Below are 18189 nucleotides of genomic sequence, written 5' to 3'. Positions count from 1 at the left end.
TTTCAGTGTGCACGTGTTGCTCGGTGTGCCGACTCCTCAGAGGTGAGTGCCGGATTTCCTGCGCCCCGATACCCACGCGTCCCTTCTGGGCATGGCCGCGTTCCCCAGCCTGGCTTGCTCCCGCCGCCCCTACTCACCGCGTGTCCTAACACCAGGGAGTGAGCGAGGGGAAGGCCAGGCTGCGAGCCCCTTTGTGAGCCGTGTGTGTGCTGATGGCTATACTGCGGTGCTGCTCACCTTACTGACCCGGGGTACCCAAGGGAGCGTTTCCCTGGAGAAAACCCTCCCTCCTTTCTCTTCTGGAGGCTGTGCCGCTGTCCTCGCTGCACCGGTGTCACTCCCCCGCCTCATATCACCAGTCAGGCTAGTGCAAAACCACGGGGAACTCAGCAAGAGCATCCCTCCCTCGGCCCCAGCCCTGTCGTGCTCTGTTCCTGAAGGCTTGGCACACGTTCCTGCGTTATTGGCAGGACATTTGTGTTTGGGGCAGGCAGGATAAATGGCAAAGCCTAGAAGCAGACCCTGGTATGATGAAATACACTTGAACGGACTCTCCCTGCTTCGGTTTGTGCTAGAGATGTTTTTGTAAAACGTCCCGCTGTCCCCAGCACTGCTCACGTTTATAAACTTAGGGGCGTAGCAGACAGCTCGGCTGCTGGTGGTCTTCTCAGCACTGTGGCAGCCAGCGAGGCTGCGAAGAGCCGAGCCACAGCCCCTCTGCGTTCTGTCCCCGCTGCAGATGAAAGGAGAGGGAGGCCTCTGCCGTGGGCATGCCGGAGGATGGGGCTGCCAAGCACATTGTCCGGGAAGGAAGAAGAAACCCAGACGGGCAGCGTCTTGTTGGTGGAAACAGACTTTGGTAATTCCTGCGCACCCCAGCTCATGTGCTTCTTGTTTACTGTGCACGCTGCGGGCAGCCCGGGGCCTGAAGTCAGCCCGGGGCCTGAAGTCAGCCCGGGGACTGAAGGATCGCGGTGCTGCCGCCGTGCTGCAGCCGCTGCTGTCTGTGAAAAGGCAGTGTCACTCCCAGGGCAGCCGGCTGTGCCACGCAGCATCGTGCAGCAGTGATGTTTGGCGATCCCAGCCCGACCCTCTGTCTCCTTGCACACCGTGTAGGTGGCGAACCGAGCCCTGCGCCTGCTTCGTCACCCTCCCTGTTCTCCTTTTCCAACTCTTTGCACTAGCACATTGAGTGTGCCACTGTGCAGGAGAACGAAGCCCGTTTAAAGCTGCATCTGTTTACACAAACCTGAAACACTTGGATTCGTGGTACATTTTTAGTAGCACCCTTCTAATTTGAGCCTAAACCGATTTTATGGATTTGCCTCTTTAAGGGGTATTTATAAAAGAATCGTTGAATCCCTAAGTGCTTCATCGGCACGAATTAATCTCAGGGAAGTCATTCAATGATGCTACAGCGGTAATTAGCCCAGTGTGTTTACGAATTGGGCCCAAAGTCATGTTGGTCTGGTTTAAATTGAGTGCTCTGTCTCTCAGATTGGCCTGCCTTTGTTTTTCTTCCTTGACATAATGCAGTCGCTCAGGCCGTGTCAATAGGAATACGCCGAGGCTCCATCTCCGAGGGTTCATTCTGCCTGCACGGGCTGCCCGCTCTCTGTCTCCAAGGCGATGGAAGCATTAATGCACTCAGACAAAGGCCTGCCATCGCCAATGCTCCTTTGTCAGGGCAGCTTTGGTCGCTCGGGGACGGGTCCCTGGCTACGTAATGTGAACGTTTTTTCTCAAAGCCGAAAAGAAGGAAGGTGAAGAAAGAAGCCACGTTTGCTTAGCCAGGACCGAATCGTTCTGCACTGTTGGCTCGGATCTTCCCTTGGTTCAAACCTTTGTGTGGCCACCTTCAGGACACAAACATTACAAGTGCTCGTTGCCAAAGAGTTTATAATCTAAGCGGGCAGATAGTCAAGCCTTACATCAAGCAGGATATTAGAGGCTGTCGTAGGGCCGTCAGGCGGCCGTCTTGGCAGGAGCAGTTCCCTCAGTGCTCTTGCAGGTGGAACGGGATTGTTTCTCTTGCTGTCTGACTCACAAAAACCCCACAGCTCTTAAGAGAGCACAGAAGCCTGCCCACCCAGCTCCTAGGTAATATCCCGAGAGAGGCACCGACGTGTTAACAAGAGCTTGGGCCAAAGCCCGGCTGTGTCCTGAAGCTGTGGCCCCCGGGTGCCGTGCAGCGGCTGGAGACCAGGCTGAGTGCGGCACGAGGTATGGGAACAGATCTGTCCCTGTCACGGTGGGCTCCTCTGCTGCTGAAGCTGTTTGCTTCACCAAAGAGGAGCTTTTCCCTGCCCAGCCGGCTCACCACAGCTGGTCTGCACGTGACAAGGTATCGACACAGCTCAGGACCTTCATCTGCTCTGGTACCTTCACGAAACACAAGCGTGTTCGTCAGGGCATCCTCCCACATCTTCTTGACAGCTTCTGTATCAGCTCCTCTTGCTCTTGTTCAGCACCTTGTTCGAAAACCTTGTTCCAGGCTCCTCCCAAGCCTTTACCCACGTTTCTGACGAATCCCTTCTACGTCCAAGGCCTGTGGAAAGCCAGCAAGGCAATTCCATGAATGCTTGCTTTCTCCTTCGGGAAGGACGGGGTGAAAATCTCCAGGGATGTCTGTTTGTCTTTTGGCAGTGCCCGGTGAATGCTTAAGTGCTGGGCAACGTCAAACAAGCCTGCTTGGGCCTTGCGTTTAAGAAATAACGAGTTTTCCAGTCAGTGCTGTGGTCGCAACTAACTCAGGTGCTGCTGGGGAGAGCTTCCTTGGCATGGCTGAGAGGGGGGAACGATTTTAGTCTTTGTAGAGAGTAAAGATATCTATAATCCGTTGTATATCGGGAAAACTGTGGCTGCATGTATCCGAGGGGGGATTTAATACTGGAATGCTGATCAGGTGCCTCAGGCGTTGTAAGAAACGTGCAGGGTCTTCAGAGGTGAACAACGGGAGTGTTTTGTGGACGTGCACCGCAGGGCTGTGCTCCGTATCAGCCACCGAGACCGTAACGCACACCTTCAACCCTACAGACTGACAGCCAGCCTAGCCTAGCTGTTGCCAGCCCTACACAAGGTGTTGCAGCAGAAAGCCAGCTCTGGAGCTTTCCCAGTAAAATAGCGTGGGATCTTCTCCTGCACTGTCACCCTGCAGGCAAGGTGACAGAGCGCACACGGCCAGCTGTACCGTAGGACGTTCACTTACTCGTGTTTTAAACCAACCACCTTACTGCTGTAGCAGATGTGTCCAGCCCCTTCTTCGTGGTGTGCTGCTGTTCTTAAAAACAAATCGGCTTTTCACCAGGGGAACTGTTTGTGTGTCCCTGAACGAAACCATTTAAATGGTCTGGGCGAGTTCATTCTTGTTCGTAGCTAGTTTTGCTTCCAGCTCTCGCGCTGGGGATTTACAGATTTTTTGTAACCTTTCTTTCACTGAGCTTAAAGACCAAACAACTGCTTTCTGTTGCTCCAGCCATTTTATTCCTCAGACTTTCCTGTTTAAATGCCAAATCAATTTTTTACAGGCGTGATTTGTGTCAATTTGCACCAGTACCTCCGAATGGCAGTTTGGGAGTTTCTCCGGTATTTAAAAATATTTTAATATTTATGTTAGTAATTTCAGGGCAGGAAACATTTCCATACAAAATCAGTAGGCTCTTCAAGTACATTTGCATTTTAGCAACCAAGTTCAAACATTCATGGCTGTTTAAGAACCTCCAGTTCAACCACAGATGTTATGAAAGCAAAGGTGAAGATTTCTGTGCTCTGAACCAATGTTCCTTCCCCTTCTACACCCAAATGCTTTCCCCTAACAGTTTATTCTTTCCTTTTCTCTATGTAAATATGATGGGACTCTGCTGTAAGTGTTACAGATTGCATGGGTTTTCTTCTGAGGTGTTTGGAATAGCCTAGCACTTAACAACCTAATCACTTGTGGGATGTGTTTTCGTTAACCGGTGACTTTGTTGACGATGCGATTGGACTGGTTTGCTTTGGTTGCGCTTGACTTCAGCTTCGGAAAGTTGAGCTCCTGTCTGCCCCTGTTTTGTGGCTGGTCGAGTTGGCTGCTTCTAATTCCTTGGTTTGGCAATGAAAAGTGTTGGGGAAGGACGTGCCTTGGGTCAATGTCTTTTGGAAATGATGGCAAATTTGTCTTTGTTTCAGGGAAACGAAGCTGATCACCAGTGTACAATAAATATCCGCTCTCTTGCTCTTACTAAGTGCTGTGCAAAGCTCCTTACATGAAGGATCCCCCAGAAAGGCTTAGCTTTGGAGTGACTTCGTCTTCCTTTACAATAATACACCACCTTGTTCCTGCTGGTGTAGTGGCTGTGGTTTGTCCGAGCGCCCCGAGGACTTACAGTGATGGGAGCAAGAAGTATTACCTAGGGAAATAAAGGGGGTCCACCTCTCAAAAGCACTGGGGAGCCGGATTCCCACTGTATTTCCGTGTCCAAACACTTCAGTGTCCAGATATTTATTTATCGAAGTCCTTTGCTCATCTGGAGCTAGTGGGCAAGGCCCTGACCTCTGTTACACTCGTGTAAACCCACAGGAGTCGGTCTGTATCCACACGGCAGCACCGGTCAGAGCCTAGTCAATAACAGAGCAAGTGCTGGCAGAGCAGCCTGCTCCAGAATCATTATGTTGTGCTGGAAGGGTTTTCCCAGGGAGATTTTTCAGCCCGTGTAGAATCACCGAGAGTAAAGATGACGGAGATCTGGCCCTACGTTTCCTTGCCCATGTGGGGTTGTTCCCTGTGGTGCATTCAATAGCTTTGATCCCACCTCTGCAAAATGCTCAGGCACCTACTCCAACTTGCAATATGCCCAACTTCAGGACTTCCCGCCCAACGTGTTGGTTATATCATATGGGTTCCCTTGGAAGGAATTAGGATAGGGTGATAGGAACTGGAATTAAGGGCTCTTTAGACTGTATACGGTCAGGTTTTGCCTTGCCTTAGAGAGGAGAGGAGTATAATCTGGTCTGGATGCCGAAAAGACATGTTTGCAGGAGGCAGCAGCAGCTTCAGCCTGGGACAGCAGCGGTTTTCCCATCTCTGCAAGGATTCTGCTCCTCCCCGCAGAGGAGTGGAGGCAGAAATGTGGGAGGTGAAGGCACCCCAAAGGTACTGGGCTCTGAGGTGGGCAGTGAGAGCCTCCTGAAGGCGACAGAGCCAGGGGAGGCCCTCGGACTTACACAGCCCCCTCCTGGCTGTGAAGCAGTGCCCGGAGCAGCACACGCTGCTGGCTCGGCCACTTTGGGGACGTCTGATGGTGGCCTGAGGCCCCAAAGCCTCAGATCCTGGAGGCAGCTCTTAGAAACACCCAGGAGCTGACTCGAGGCCAGGCGTTGCCCTCGAGAAGCTTGTGCCAGCCCTGACAGCGTTTTGCTCTTTGATCTGCCCCTTCTCCAGAGCCAAACCTCGGTGGCCCAGACCCCATCTGTTCACTGTAAGCCTCCTTCCCCCCTAATTCCTCACATCTGCTCGGTATTCTGGTTCATTCCCTGCCTTACTCCCGTCTTCTCCTCCTGCAGAGGACTCACTCTTGGTGTAGCAGTGACTTTTCATCCTGTAATTGCCCCGTTTGCAGAAAACCAACATCAGAGCTGGCCCCTGCTCCGCAGCCCTTCTGAGACGAGTTGCTCCCATCCCACAGCAGCGCGATGCTCCCACAGCCACGGGACAAAGTCTGGCTCCCCAGCTCAGTACGAGGTAGGGATTCCTGCAGTAGTGATGTCCTGAGCCAGGACGGGCAGGGGATCCTCCCTTCTCCCCCCAGCTCCCGGGGGATGTCTGCACTCAAGATCTGCTCCCACCAGTGCTCAGAAGCTTTCACTCTTCCAGGTCAGTGAGGCTGAAGCAAAACTGGTTCCCGCGTGGGTGTTTTTTGGTGCCTCATTCCCAATGACATGGAGCAGGGGAGAAGAGGGCCTCTGCCCAGCTTCCAGGGGACTTTGGGAACCTCTCTGCTGTGGGGTCAAAGCAGCGTGTGCCAGCCTGGGGACTGGGCTCTCCCCCAGGCTTCAAAGAACAGCTCCAGGCCAGGGACGTGATGCTCGGGGTGCTGGGGAGAGTGGAGGAGCCCACGGGAGCGCTGTGCATCTGCCCTGCTGCTCGTGGAGGCACAACACAGCTGGCAGCGCTTCCTGGACGTCTTTGTGACCCAGCACCCAGTTCAGGAGAAAAAAATAATGGGGAAAGCAGTGTAGGCTGGAAAGCATGGGGCTCCCGGGAGCGTTATCAGGGCGACGCTTCCCTCTGTCTCCTTTGGCAGCGGAGCAGCTGACAGCAGGAGAAAGGCCGCAGAGCACCTCTGCCGGATCCTCCGTGCTCCTGCTTCAGCGGCTGGTGTCTCCACAGGGAAGCTCTATCTACTTCTGGTTCTCCAGCATCCTCTGGCCTGTTCCCTTTTCCCCAGGGAAATCCCTTTTCTCCCCGCAGCGGCGCAGGGCTGGGTGGGTGTTGGGAGTGCCTCAGGGAGGCACTTTAAAGAAGTCCCGACCCATTTTTGGCACCAGCCTGCCCGAAGTCCAGCCTGCAGTCCGTATCTGAGGGACCTCTGGGGAGGTGACACATGATCTGGTGTCAGGGCAGCGCTTGGCCTACAGGCTGCAGATTTGGGCATGCTTGGTTCAGGCTGTGTCCAAGCTCTGAACAAACAGCTTTTAAAACAAGCTTGACTCCTTTTGTCCTTGGCGTACGGAGGCACCAAGGGCCATGTCCTGCACCCAAGATGACCTAAGCTAGGCTTCTCCTGGATGTCTCACTTCCCAAGTGGAAGGATAGAATTGGAAATGAAATAGAATGTCCCTGGACTGTTTTGCCAAGTGATTTGAAGAACATTTAGTATTATCCTTACAGTCCTATGCAGAAAAAAATAAAAATTCAGCATCATCCCAGGCCTCTCTGCAGTGCGACTGTCAGCATTTTCGGTACTACTGGGATAAAAGTCAAATTCCAGCTCTTCTGAGAACCTGTGTCGGTGTATCCCAGCCAGCCCACGTGAGTGGTGATCCAGGGGAAGAGACACGGGGGCAGCAGCCAGAGGACGGCGTGCACTGCTCTCCTGCAGCATCCGTACCCTGAGCGGAGATCTCATCTCACAGGCTCTCAGACTTGAATCTGGCACTGGCAAGAGCCCCGGTCACCTGCTTGTGAACGCGGTGCTGCTGCAGCCAGGTCACTTCCCCTCGTCTCTCCATTACCTGGCTGAAAGAGCTTTTTGGTTACTCATTTATGTGGTGCTTTAAGGATCTGAACAGATTAATAGCGATCAGACATTTAAGAATCCTTTTGCTGAAGTCTTCGGTCCAGCAGAGTCTTGCAGTGAGGCTGAGACAAGAAGTACATTATTTCTATGAGACAAGAAGAACATCATTTCTATGTATGTTTGTAGAACAGTCTAGTCAGAGACCCAACAATTGTGATTCGTGTCGTCTAAGCACCGAACACTTCCACTCCTGCCATATTTTAGAATAAAAAAAAAAGTGTGACTGTCAGTTAAGCTAAGAAAGCTCCAGCCCTGCTGGGAAGAAACTGCCCGCAGAGATGCGGGGAGCTTGGTCGCGCTGGGTGTCCCTTTTATAGCTCTTGCTTTGGACTGGCCGCTGAAAATACCGTCTTTTTTCGCTGCCTGGATTTGAGGCAGCAAATGCATCGTCCAAATGACCAGCCCCGCAAAGATCATGTTGTAAATCACAAGGGTAAGAACAGCCACACAGGTGTTAGTGATCTGTAGTCATGGTCCCGCACTCTGCCTTCAGATCCATCAGTGGTAGCAGTCTGTAGGGTTTGCTCTAGTGACAGGAGAGGACTTTTCCCCACTGGTCTTGTAACAACACAACCTACCGAGAGCCCCTTCAATGCCCGTTGAAGTTTTTGGTTAACTTCAGTGGATCTTAGCCTGGGCTCTTGGCTGGAGCTCTCCCAGCTTGCGGTCAGTTATGGCTGCTGCACTTTCCGCACCCCAGGGAGCTGTCTCCAGGCTGTCCGCAGGGCTTCGGCACCCACTTGGTGTCTTCCAGAGGACACTCCTTCTAGAAACGGTACCTGTAGGAACGATGGATGGAATCAGCAATTCAAGAAATCAATTATTTCATTTATCCCTCAGCCAAACAACCAAATTTCTTCCTAGATTCAACCTCCAGAAAACCAGACTGTGAATCTAGTCTAAATTCCACATAAATAGTCCATGTAGAGCTTATAATGCCTTTGCAAACGAGGTCGTTTTGATTTCTAACCCCACAGCTGCTGTTACTGGAGTGTGAAGTGTGAACTTTCCTATTAATCCCTGGAAGATGCATGGCTTTGCAGTGAGCTGGGGTTTGGTGGGGCATGAATCAAACCGTCACTGATCTTCCTCATCCTTTGTCTTCACGTTTAGCCCATAAACGGCCATGTTAAATAGATGTGAACGATAAATATGAAAAGCCACGGCAGGCAAACTGCGAAACGAAAGGCTCTGTGTTCTCAGATGATGAGGAGAACGATTTGTTGCATTGCACATCCATGAACAAAAGGCCCAAAAAGAAGGATCAGCCCCTTGAGGTACTTCCTGCTGCCAAGGTTCCTCCTTCTGTGAAGTTCTTTGAATATCTGAATGAACATCTTTCTTTGGTCTAAAAAGAGAGTCCAAAAGCAATACATGTCCAGTCTTTCAGGGGCGAGTCTTGCTGGGGAAACACTCGATTTCCTACGTGTGGATTCCCTGATAGAAGCTTGAATCCACACCTGTGGAAATAATAATTACACAAGGCTTCGGAGTTAGATTTTGAAGTGCAAAACTTGGATCTAGCTCTAAACCATGTAATAATATGAAGGTATTTTGGTGAGAGGATGTGGATATCAATCACTCATTTTCCCTCTCTGTAGAGGAATTATTATTTTCGTCCCTGAGACAAGGTACTTGGGGTGAGAACTGCCAGCACCCACAGCCAGAGAGCTCCCAGTTCAGAGCCTGGTCCCTCTTGCTTGAGTATGCACCTGGCCAACCCCACCAAAACCAGTGACTTCAGGATTTCAACAGCTTTTGAATCAGGCCTGGTATTAACAAATATGGTTTGTTAATGCCCTGGGCAGGGGGGAACGGAGCCACGGCCAGGAGCCCTGATGTAGCGCTGGGATTTGAGCCAGGAGATCTCCACCGTGGGGAAGGTGGTCTGGCCCCCCCCTCCCCTGGGGTGGTTTGGCTAGCAGTCACACCTCCTCCTGGTGGGGTGTTGTAGACTCAGAGAATCACTTAGGTTGGAAACGACCTCTAAGATGATCAGATCCACCCGTTAACCCAGCACTGCCAAGTCTACCACGAAACCAGGTCCGTAAGCACCACATCGTGTAAATACCTCTGGGGGTGGTGACTCAACCACTCCCCTGGGCAGCCTGTTCCAATGCCTCACGACCCTTTCAGTAAAGAGATTTTTTTTTTTCCTCATTTCCAACCTGAACCTCCCCTGGCACAACTTGAGGCCATTCCCTCTAGTCCTGTCACTGGCTACCTGTGAGCAGAGGCCGACCCCCAGCTCCCCACACCTTCCTTTCAGGCAGTTGCAGAGAGCGATGAGGCCTCCCCTGAGCCTCCTCTTCTCCAGACCGAACACCCCCAGCTCCCTCAGCCGCTCCTCACAGGACTTGTGTCCCAGGCCCTTCACCAGCTCCGTAGCCCTGCTCTGGACACACTCCAGGGCCTCGATGTCCTTCTGGTACTGAGGGGCCCAAAGCTGAACACAGCGCTCGAGGTGCGGCCTCACCAGAGCCGAGCACAGGGGGACGAGCACCTCCCTGCTCCTGCTGACCACACCATTCCTGATACAGGCCAGGATGCCGTTGGCCTTCTCGGCCACCTGGGCACACTGCTGGCTCTCATTCAGCCGGCTGCCCACCAATACCCCCAGGTCCCTTCCCACCAGGCAGCTTTCCAGCCACTCGACCCCCGCCTGTAGCACTCCATGGGGTTGCTGTACTCCAGGTGCAGGACCCTGCTCTGCTCTTACCGTGAGAAGGTGCAGCCTCGGGAGCTGCTCTCCCAGCTGCCAAGCGGCCTCCCAGAGGAGGCAGAGCGCCTCGTTCCTGATTTAGGATATTTACCGGGCAGCTGATGGCTGCTTTGCTGTGAGAGCGGGCTGGCTTCCCAAAGAAGCCCTCTTCCAAGCTGCAGGAGGTACTGCTCGAGCTGTCGGGCTGCGTCGCAGGGCTCCTGCTTTACAGATGGAGACTGAGGCAGCAGCTCCGAGCCTGGGTGGATCTGTGGCTGTGGCAGGATCCCTGACTGCCGCACGCAGCAGCTTCCTTCCTCAGCGCTGCTCTGCCGGCCGTGCCTTGCTGGGTACAGCCAGCCCAGCCTGGTCCCCAGTGCTTCTGGGGGCTTGCGGTAAAATTTCAGAGAAGCTGTGCTCCTCTGCAGCACCTGGTAACCATTTCTTTCTGTGAATCTGACAAGACTCAGGGCCAAGCCGAAGCTTTTCAGAGAGAATTATGCAATGCGAACGATGATTTTTGTTGTTTGCTTTCTTTTCTAACCAATTTCTGTCTCAGTCAGTTCGGTCTGGGGAACGGGGCTAATCAGAGTAAGCCAATTTCACGGGGTTGGTCTGGCCTCTCTGGGGCGTTCGGCGGCTCTCGTGGGCAGGTTGGCCTGGGAGTCTGTCCGTGCAGCTCCACGCTTGAGCCTGCTGCTCAATTTTTAAAGCCCTCCGCAAGAGCTGGCTGCAAGGCACAATTGCAGCAGTCCTCATCCAGAACGATGTCAGCGGAGCGTGCCGGTGCAGCCTCCCCAGCAGGAAGCGGGTCTTTGGAAAGCGCTCTGCCTGGTGGGAAGGAGAGGCGCAGCGTGTTCCACCTCGGGGGCCCTCTGTGCTTCGCGGTGCCCCGAGGAGCTGTGCCCCCAGAGGGGCCGGACGGAGCAAGGTGGAGGGGAAACACCAGAGCGGGCTTCCTACCAGCGCTTTGCTCTCTGGATCCAGTGGCTGCAGGAATTTGCACCGATTTACCCTGGCTGCTTGGACCATTGTGTGACTGGCGAGCTTTAGCCATGCCTTTAACCAGGTGCCAGAGGGGCAGGTGTTGGCTTGACTCGGGTAAGGGTCTACAAAGGTTTTCTGAAAGGGTTTAGTCCTCAGCTGGTGCTTCATTATTGAGCTTCAGGGCCGAGATGTGCCTCTCTCTTTCTTCGTGCCTGAAACAGGATCGTTACCGCAGAGGTGCCACAAAGACAGGTGAGTTTTAAGGCAAGAAAACGACATTTCCTAACACGCCGATGATGCTTTCTTTCGTCTCTCTGCAGGCACCGCCTAGGACCCTTAGACCTCGCTTCAGGAAGAAAAGTACCTCGTCCTCTGCCACTGAAACAATGTGAGTGCAACGAGCCAATAGCACCAAGATCCACAGAATGTCTCTCTTCTGCCTTAAAGAGCTACTCGATAATAATGTAGGAAACAGCAGCGGGATGGATGTGCTTCGATGTACAGCGTTGTAGACATGGCCTTTCTCTCTCCTCTCTCTGTACCCCATTCCATGCTTCTCGCGTTTGTCGGTGACATGGTTAGGACAGCCTGACAGAGCCCTGCAGATTCAGAGCCCTCGTTTTGTTTGCAGAGCGTCCCCCCCACTCGTGCTAACCCTGTCGGGCTGTACATTTACAACTCTCCCTTGTGTCTGCATAGCTCTGGCCCTGTGAATGCACAGCGAAGGTGAAAATAATCAGTTGCTCGTGATGATGCATTGACAGCGTATTTCTTCGTGGCTTTATCGTTAAGGAAGTGGGTTTGCAGAAGCCTTGGATTTCTCTTCCCTCCCTTCCTCCTCAAGGCAGTGGCGATGTAACAAGTATCTCGGTATTCTGGCTGTTCAAAATGCCCAGGACTCGTTAGGGAAGGCTGAGCTGCGATGCCGTTTCTCTTCCTGCAAGTAGGTCACTTGTATTTTGAGCCAACCATTGCGCTAAAGAGACAGAACTTAGAGAGGACGAGGAAGAGAGGTGCAAGATGAATGGTGTCAACAAGGTAACGAAAGGGGAGTCTTAATTTTGATCAGCCTGAGCCAGGAGAGTATTGTGTGGAGAACGACGGAGCGTATTGCTTGTGGCAAATGTTCCACCGACAGTTCTGAAGCGTGAGCGAGGCAGTCGTGTGCTAGCTGCGGCAACACGCATTAGAATCGCTTTAGCGACTTGCTTCCAGGGGAAAACGAACCCCTCTCCCCTGCAGGTAACAGTACCGGCCCCAGCGTTCTGCTCTCCTGGTGGGGTGCTGGAGTTTCGCTTACACGAGCAGAGCAGGGCGCCGGGGCCGAGCTGCTTTCGGAGTTCCGCCTGTAGCATGGGGTTTGGTTAGAGCCGCAGGACCCAGGCGGCGCGCTGTGTTTGTATCCATATATACATGAGACGTGTAAAAGAAGAGGAAGACGTCGTCGGGTTTGTGTTTGTGCTTCAAGTTGGTGTCTCTTGTAAGTGTTCCGCATGTGAAATTCACGCATCAGTTAAGTGCGTGGCCCTTCGTGTTTGCTCTCGGACGTAGCTCCTAGACTAGATGAAACATTTAGCGTTACCTAGAACCGCCCTCACTGACAGATCCGTGCGCAGCCTGGACCACGAGTAGGACTATTTGGCTAGTGCAGGCGCAGCCCAGGATGCCAACAGCCGGTTGGAGCGCGGCAGGCTCAGAGATAAAGCTGACGTGGCCTTTACAGCCTTTTCTCTGCTGGATGTGCATCGATATCCCGGCTGTCCCTGCCTGACGCAGCCTCGAGCTTTCCCCCAGAGCTTCCTAGGTATGCGGGGAAGAGAGAAGTGGGCTATGTGCGCGCACAGATATTTTTCTGACCCGGCTAGGAAGTGGGAAAAGCAAGTAGGTGCTTCCTGAGTCTGCCACAATATTTGGCCCCATAGCCGGAGAATTTTATTTCCTTTACGCGTGCTAATTAATCACGTTTTGCAATGGGCAAGGAGGAAGAAGTCCTCGGAAAGTAAATTGTAAAAAAACCCACAGTCCTAAATAGCAGTTACAGAAGAGTCAGTCCTTATAATGTAGTCAGCAAATGCTTTGAGGAGCTCAGCTTGTGTGTTTTATTTTTAAGCAGCTTTGGAGTCTGATTTATTTTGGCAAGCATAAAAAGAAAGAGAAGAACTGCCTGCAGTGTTAGCAGAAATAAAATCCTGTTGCAAGCAAGCTACGTTTCCCTGCGATGCAATAGGCTGCCATAAGATAAAAAGCTGACAAGTTTGCACTCAATTATGCCAAAAAAACCAAACCATAGAGCTACACAGCATCTGACAAATTCTATTCCCAGACACGCTGCATTAACATTGATTCTCACTGAAAATATTAATTGCGTCTAATCTGCTGTTTTATTGTAAACTTGACTGTTTAGATTTTCTTAAGTGCTGAGGTGAAATCGTTGACAAGGGAGTTGCCTTATATCTCTCAAAACATTCACTGTATAAAGGAGAAAAATAAACCTTTTCGTATGTCTGGCAAAAAAATAATGTATTAAATTATCAACTGAGCTGTATATTTGTGTATAGATAGACGAGAAATGTGAACGCCTCCCCACGTCCACGTAGTGCCGTAGTGTTCTGTACACAGGAGACCAGTCGTGTGCTTTTGATTTCTCCTCGTCCCCGCACAGGTTGTTTACAGGTGTTGCCCCAGGTCTGTCGTTTCACCCTTCGGCTATTTACGTTTATTTCAAGTAAACACCAGACACGAAGTCCTTCGTCCAGCTTTTCTTTGGAGCCCGTGCCAGAGGAAGGAGCCCGATTCAGTAAGTGGCCTTCCTGCACTGATGCTGACCCCTCGTGGCAAACAGTTTGCAGGACGTGACCAAACAGATCCAGAGGCGGAGGCTTCTTGGGCACGTGTAGGTGTGAAGCAGTTCTCAGCTTGCTCCTCGCAGGACACGCCCTCCAGCCCCGTTACAGCTTTGTCGCCCTCCTCTGGATGCTTTCGAGGCCCTTAACGTCCCTTTTATATTGCGGAGCCCAGAACAGCCCGCAATATTCAAGGGGAGGCTGCCCCAACGCTAAATACAGGGGGAGAACGCCTCTGCTGACTGGCTGGCTACGCAGCGTTTAACGCACCCCAAAACGCCACTTACCCTCCTGGCTGCCAGGGCGTGCTGCTGCCTCGCGTTCAACCTGCTGGTGAGCAGTCAGCCCCAGGAAACCCGGCCCCTAGAGCTTACAGCCTTTAGCCAGCGCAAGGCTCAAGCGTAACGTGCGTTATTTTAAGTACAATTGGGGCCGAAGGGAAACTGCATCTGGTCTGTGGTAAATGGGGCTGTAAATTACTTCACAGATTCACCATAAATTCACCTCAGCTATGAGGACATCGGGTTCAGAGCAGCCCGGTAGCATCCTCTGTGCCTCTGTTCTTGGCACAGCACCATCAGCGCAGTTACAGTGGTTGCCAACTACTGAATCAGGATCACATCAACTAGAGGGACTCCATGGTTGTCGCTGTAACCGCAGAACAATCCCCCGCTAATCTAAATTGTGTAGGTGCAAACCCAGCACGGAAGGAAAATCGGGTTATTTATTGCTAGTGAGAGGGAGAAAGCTGCTGGAAGAGATACGATGCTCCTCAGCCTCGTGTAAACAACCTGCTGCCTCCGACTGCTCCCTGAACTCTGTGTTCCCGCGTAACGAAGCCCTTGTACTCGTGACAGAGCGCTCGTTAATCACAGTCTCCTTTCTGCTGTTTGTTTCGGGTACCTGTTACGCATCTGGCATCGTACTTGAAGTAGAGAACACGGTGTCAGGATCTGCGTTTATCCAAACTAAGTAAGGATCACCGCTGTGCACCTCATGTGATTTCTTTGCTGTGACCAGCAGAAAAGCCCTGTGCTGAAATGGTACACCCGACGCCTCCCGAGAACGGCCGTCACGATTCCAAAGGCTGACGTTTTGCTGGGTTTGTTATACTGCTCGATATACATCCGGAATAAAGTCTTAATCTTTTCTTTAAGAAAAATAAAGAAGACAACATCCTTAGTCCGTTCAATGTATCTGGCAGGCCAGAATAATTACTTTGACTGCTGTATTATTTTTATCTCAATTCTGGCTGACTGTATATAGATGTATTCACTAAGTGCTGCATGTCCTTCAGAACTTTTCTGTATGATGAACTGGAAAAAAAAATACAGCTACTGAACACTCTGCGTAACCAGTGAATTCATTGAAACGCTACAGCCTCGTGTAGCCAACCATCTCCTGCTACGCAGGTGGCTCTGGAGCTGACAAACAGGGAGCACCTAATTAATAAGGGGTAATTATTAGGAAATGTTTTGAAGCAACTGTATTTCACACACCTGCTGAAGTTACCAGCTTTATAGAGAAAGCCTTTTATAAAGTCTCCTTACTGAATCCAGAGACGAGCTGCAACTTACATTGCCAGAGGGCCCCACAATAAATCTGTGGTGGTCTTTTGTACACACACGAGCAGAGATGTGCAGTGTGTAAAAAACAAGAAAATACTCAGAGCTGACTGCTTGCGGGTGTAGAATAGGACCCAATGAAGCAATTCCGCTACTCAACAACCAATACAAAATACAAAATTCCAGGCCCATAATGGAGTTCTGCTATGAAATCTGGCTAATATGTTTTTAATTGGTTATCAAAACCACAAGTTTCTTTCCTATTCCTTTTCCACATCTTTCCTAAGCTAACACGGAGACATGGCAACAGTTTATGTGGTACCATAACGGGCAGCAACACCGAAACAAAATCCCACTCTTCTTTCTCTCCTTGGTAGCAAGCTACCAACAAGTAGGGACATAAAAAATATCCTGAGGTTAAACATGTTTCTTTAAAAAAAATTAAGTAATTTGAGTTATCTGCTACCTTTTATTTTAGGCTGTATTCATCCACATATACAATCTTACACACAACTACATGAAACCAGCAGACTTAGAACACTAAGGTGACAAGTTCAGCTCTCACCCTCTGTTAAGTAAAACACAAATTGGTGCTCAAAGTAGTCTTGAATATTCCTTTATTTTGGGCCCCAATATCCAGAATTCTGATCAAATGATACGCGTATGTTTATTTATAAAAGTAACACATTAGATTTATGATCTAAAATTAAGATACCGGGGCCATACCACACAAGACACCACCTCTTTCGTAGAAAGGTGCAAAAAAATAACAATTTCTACACACGAAGATTTGTGCGGTCATGGTACTTCTGGTAGGGATCATCAACATACCAGTTTCTTCTTTTCCAGAAAGAAGTGGTCATTTTATCGAGGAGCTTACATTGTGTTCTAGTGCACAGCACCATCTCTCTCAAACGCTTCTTCTGGGCAGAAGACTTCTTCCACAATTTCTTCTTGTAACCAGACTGTCAGAAGGAAATACAGAAGAAATTAAGCAGGTTGCTGCCAGCCAATATGCATATATAGCAATACTGATAAGCAAACCTGGACAAACCCCCCACTTCCAGGAAGTCAGGAGCCTCCCTATGCACACTTCCATACTAGCTACTGCCTCCTAACGGAAGGAAAACAGCCCGCTGTCTGTGAACACAAAGCTCGTCTTCCTTGAAAAAAAATAAAATCTTACCTTTCTCCTCACCCAAAGGCCATTATGCAGTCGGAGAAACCTGTCGATGACAGCTTTCACAGTTTTCCTCTTTCCTTTCCGTAAACTGTAGTAAGTGACGGTCCTCACTGGCTGCTGAAGTATAGTTGGAAGTAGAGGTGTGACTCTAAAGAAAAAAAAGGGGGGGGAAATAGAACAGGAATGAAACAACTCTTTCATTAAGCCAGTCATTAGATTTTTCACGTAATGAGAAATCAGAAGTGCTCTGACTTGTTTGAGGGTTAACAAAAATTCATCTCACATTGCAACACGTCATTCAACAAGCGTAGGTATCAATGCTAACTGAATTCCAAATGAAATAAATTCATCTTGAAGCTACTATAGAACAGCTTTTCCATCTACTAAAAGCGTGGTTAAATACTCAAGAGCAAACATACTCAATTGTTATTGGCATTCAGAACTTCTAGAGTGTTAACGATCAGCAAAGGAAAGCGATTACAAGAAGCCTATTTGTAAAGTCAAGTCTACACCTACAAAGCACATTCTGTTTTACATCCTCCTTCAAGCATTATGCTCAATACAAGTGGAAGACTTCGGATTATAATTGTTTGTTAGACCAAAAAGCATTAAGAAGCTTCTCAGCCAAGAAGGAGGCCACCTGCTACTTTGCTGAGGTGCCAAGGAGGGGCTAAGCTTGGTGAAAACAACTACCTGAAAGGGAGATGTGGGGAGCTGGGGGCCAGCCTCTGCTCGCAGGTAACCAGTGATAGGACTAGAGGGAATGACCTCAAGTTGTGCCAGGGGATGTTCAGGTTGGAAATGAGGAGACATTTCTTCTCAGAAAGAGCAGTCAGGCGTTGGGATGGGTTGCTCAGGGAGGTGGTGGCGTCACCGTCCCTGGGGGTGTTCGAGGAGAGGTTGGGCCTGGTGCTTGGGGACATGGGTTGGTGGTGACATTGGTGGTAGGGGGGTGGTCGGACCAGGTGGTCTCTTCCAAGATTAACGATTCTGTGAAGATCTGTTCATTGCCTGTTCCATCCTTCCCTTGTTTTGCTGGCGAGCTCTTGCTGAGGGGAGGCAGCGCGGGGCAGCGCCTACCTGCCTCCTGACCCCACCACACCCCCAGAGGCTTCACCCCCACACCAGAATCACTCCAGCACCGCGCAGACCGTACCCTACCTGCCGAGGACGGAGGGGAAGCCCCCAGCGGGCAGGCTCCCGAGGGGCCCCAGCCCCTTCCCCAGCGGCGCCGCCTCCCGCAGCCGCCCGAATCCCCTCACGGGCACGCCTCGCCCCGCGCCGACGCCTCGGGCTGCCCACGGGGCCCAGCTGCCGAGCGGCCGGAGGAGCCCTGCGGAGAAGCACAGCCCTCACAGGCGGCGGCCCTAAGGCGAGGCGCCGCCATTTCGAGGGCGCCGAGCTGCCCCCCCCACAACATGGCCGCCGCCGCCGCCCCCCTCCCTCAGCCACCGACCCGCCAGAGCCCCGCGCAGCGCCGCCGCCATGTCCCGGCCGCCGCAGGAGGAGGCGGAGCGGCGCCGGGGGAGGGCCCCGGGAGCCCCGCGCTGGGGGCGGCGCTGACGGGCCCAGGAGGAGCCGCAGCTCCGCTCCGCCTCACGCCGAGCTCTAAAATGGCGGCCGCCCGCCTCCT

General features: G+C 51.6%; 2 protein-coding genes across 10 annotated transcripts in view; one reads left to right on the top strand and one right to left on the bottom strand.

Moving 5' to 3' along the window:
• REEP1 (receptor accessory protein 1) overlaps positions 1 to 13475 on the top strand; it is a 64997-nt gene extending 51522 nt beyond the window's left edge. For 3 of the 9 annotated variants that reach the window (XM_040556429.1, XM_040556428.1, XM_040556431.1), the window contains exons 7-9: positions 7 to 42; positions 8415 to 8554; positions 11286 to 13475. In XM_040556429.1, coding sequence (XP_040412363.1) covers positions 7 to 42; positions 8415 to 8554; positions 11286 to 11357 — 248 coding nt within the window. In that variant the 3' untranslated portion in view covers positions 11358 to 13475. Of the gene's footprint in view, positions 1 to 6; positions 43 to 4167; positions 4462 to 5597; positions 6907 to 8414; positions 8555 to 11285 lie in introns of those variants that run through there. The other 6 variants (XM_040556439.1, XM_040556437.1, XM_040556434.1 and 3 more) reach the window with 4 other exon arrangements.
• A 2498-nt stretch (positions 13476 to 15973) lies between these two features.
• Positions 15974 to 18169, bottom strand: MRPL35 (mitochondrial ribosomal protein L35). Its single transcript, XM_040556440.1, has 4 exons — positions 18013 to 18169; positions 17718 to 17889; positions 16560 to 16704; positions 15974 to 16338 (listed from the first exon to the last, which is right to left on the bottom strand). The coding sequence occupies exons 1-4, from the start codon at positions 18041 to 18043 to the stop codon at positions 16150 to 16152; spliced, it is 537 nt and encodes a 178-aa protein (XP_040412374.1). The 5' UTR covers positions 18044 to 18169; the 3' UTR covers positions 15974 to 16149.
• Between the last annotated feature and the right edge of the window lie 20 nt (positions 18170 to 18189).

This window comes from Cygnus olor, chromosome 4 (genome assembly GCF_009769625.2).
Source record: "Cygnus olor isolate bCygOlo1 chromosome 4, bCygOlo1.pri.v2, whole genome shotgun sequence".
Taxonomy (NCBI): domain Eukaryota; kingdom Metazoa; phylum Chordata; class Aves; order Anseriformes; family Anatidae; genus Cygnus; species Cygnus olor.
Note: the sequence above shows the minus strand (reverse complement) of the source record. Positions and strands in the feature narration are given on the sequence as shown.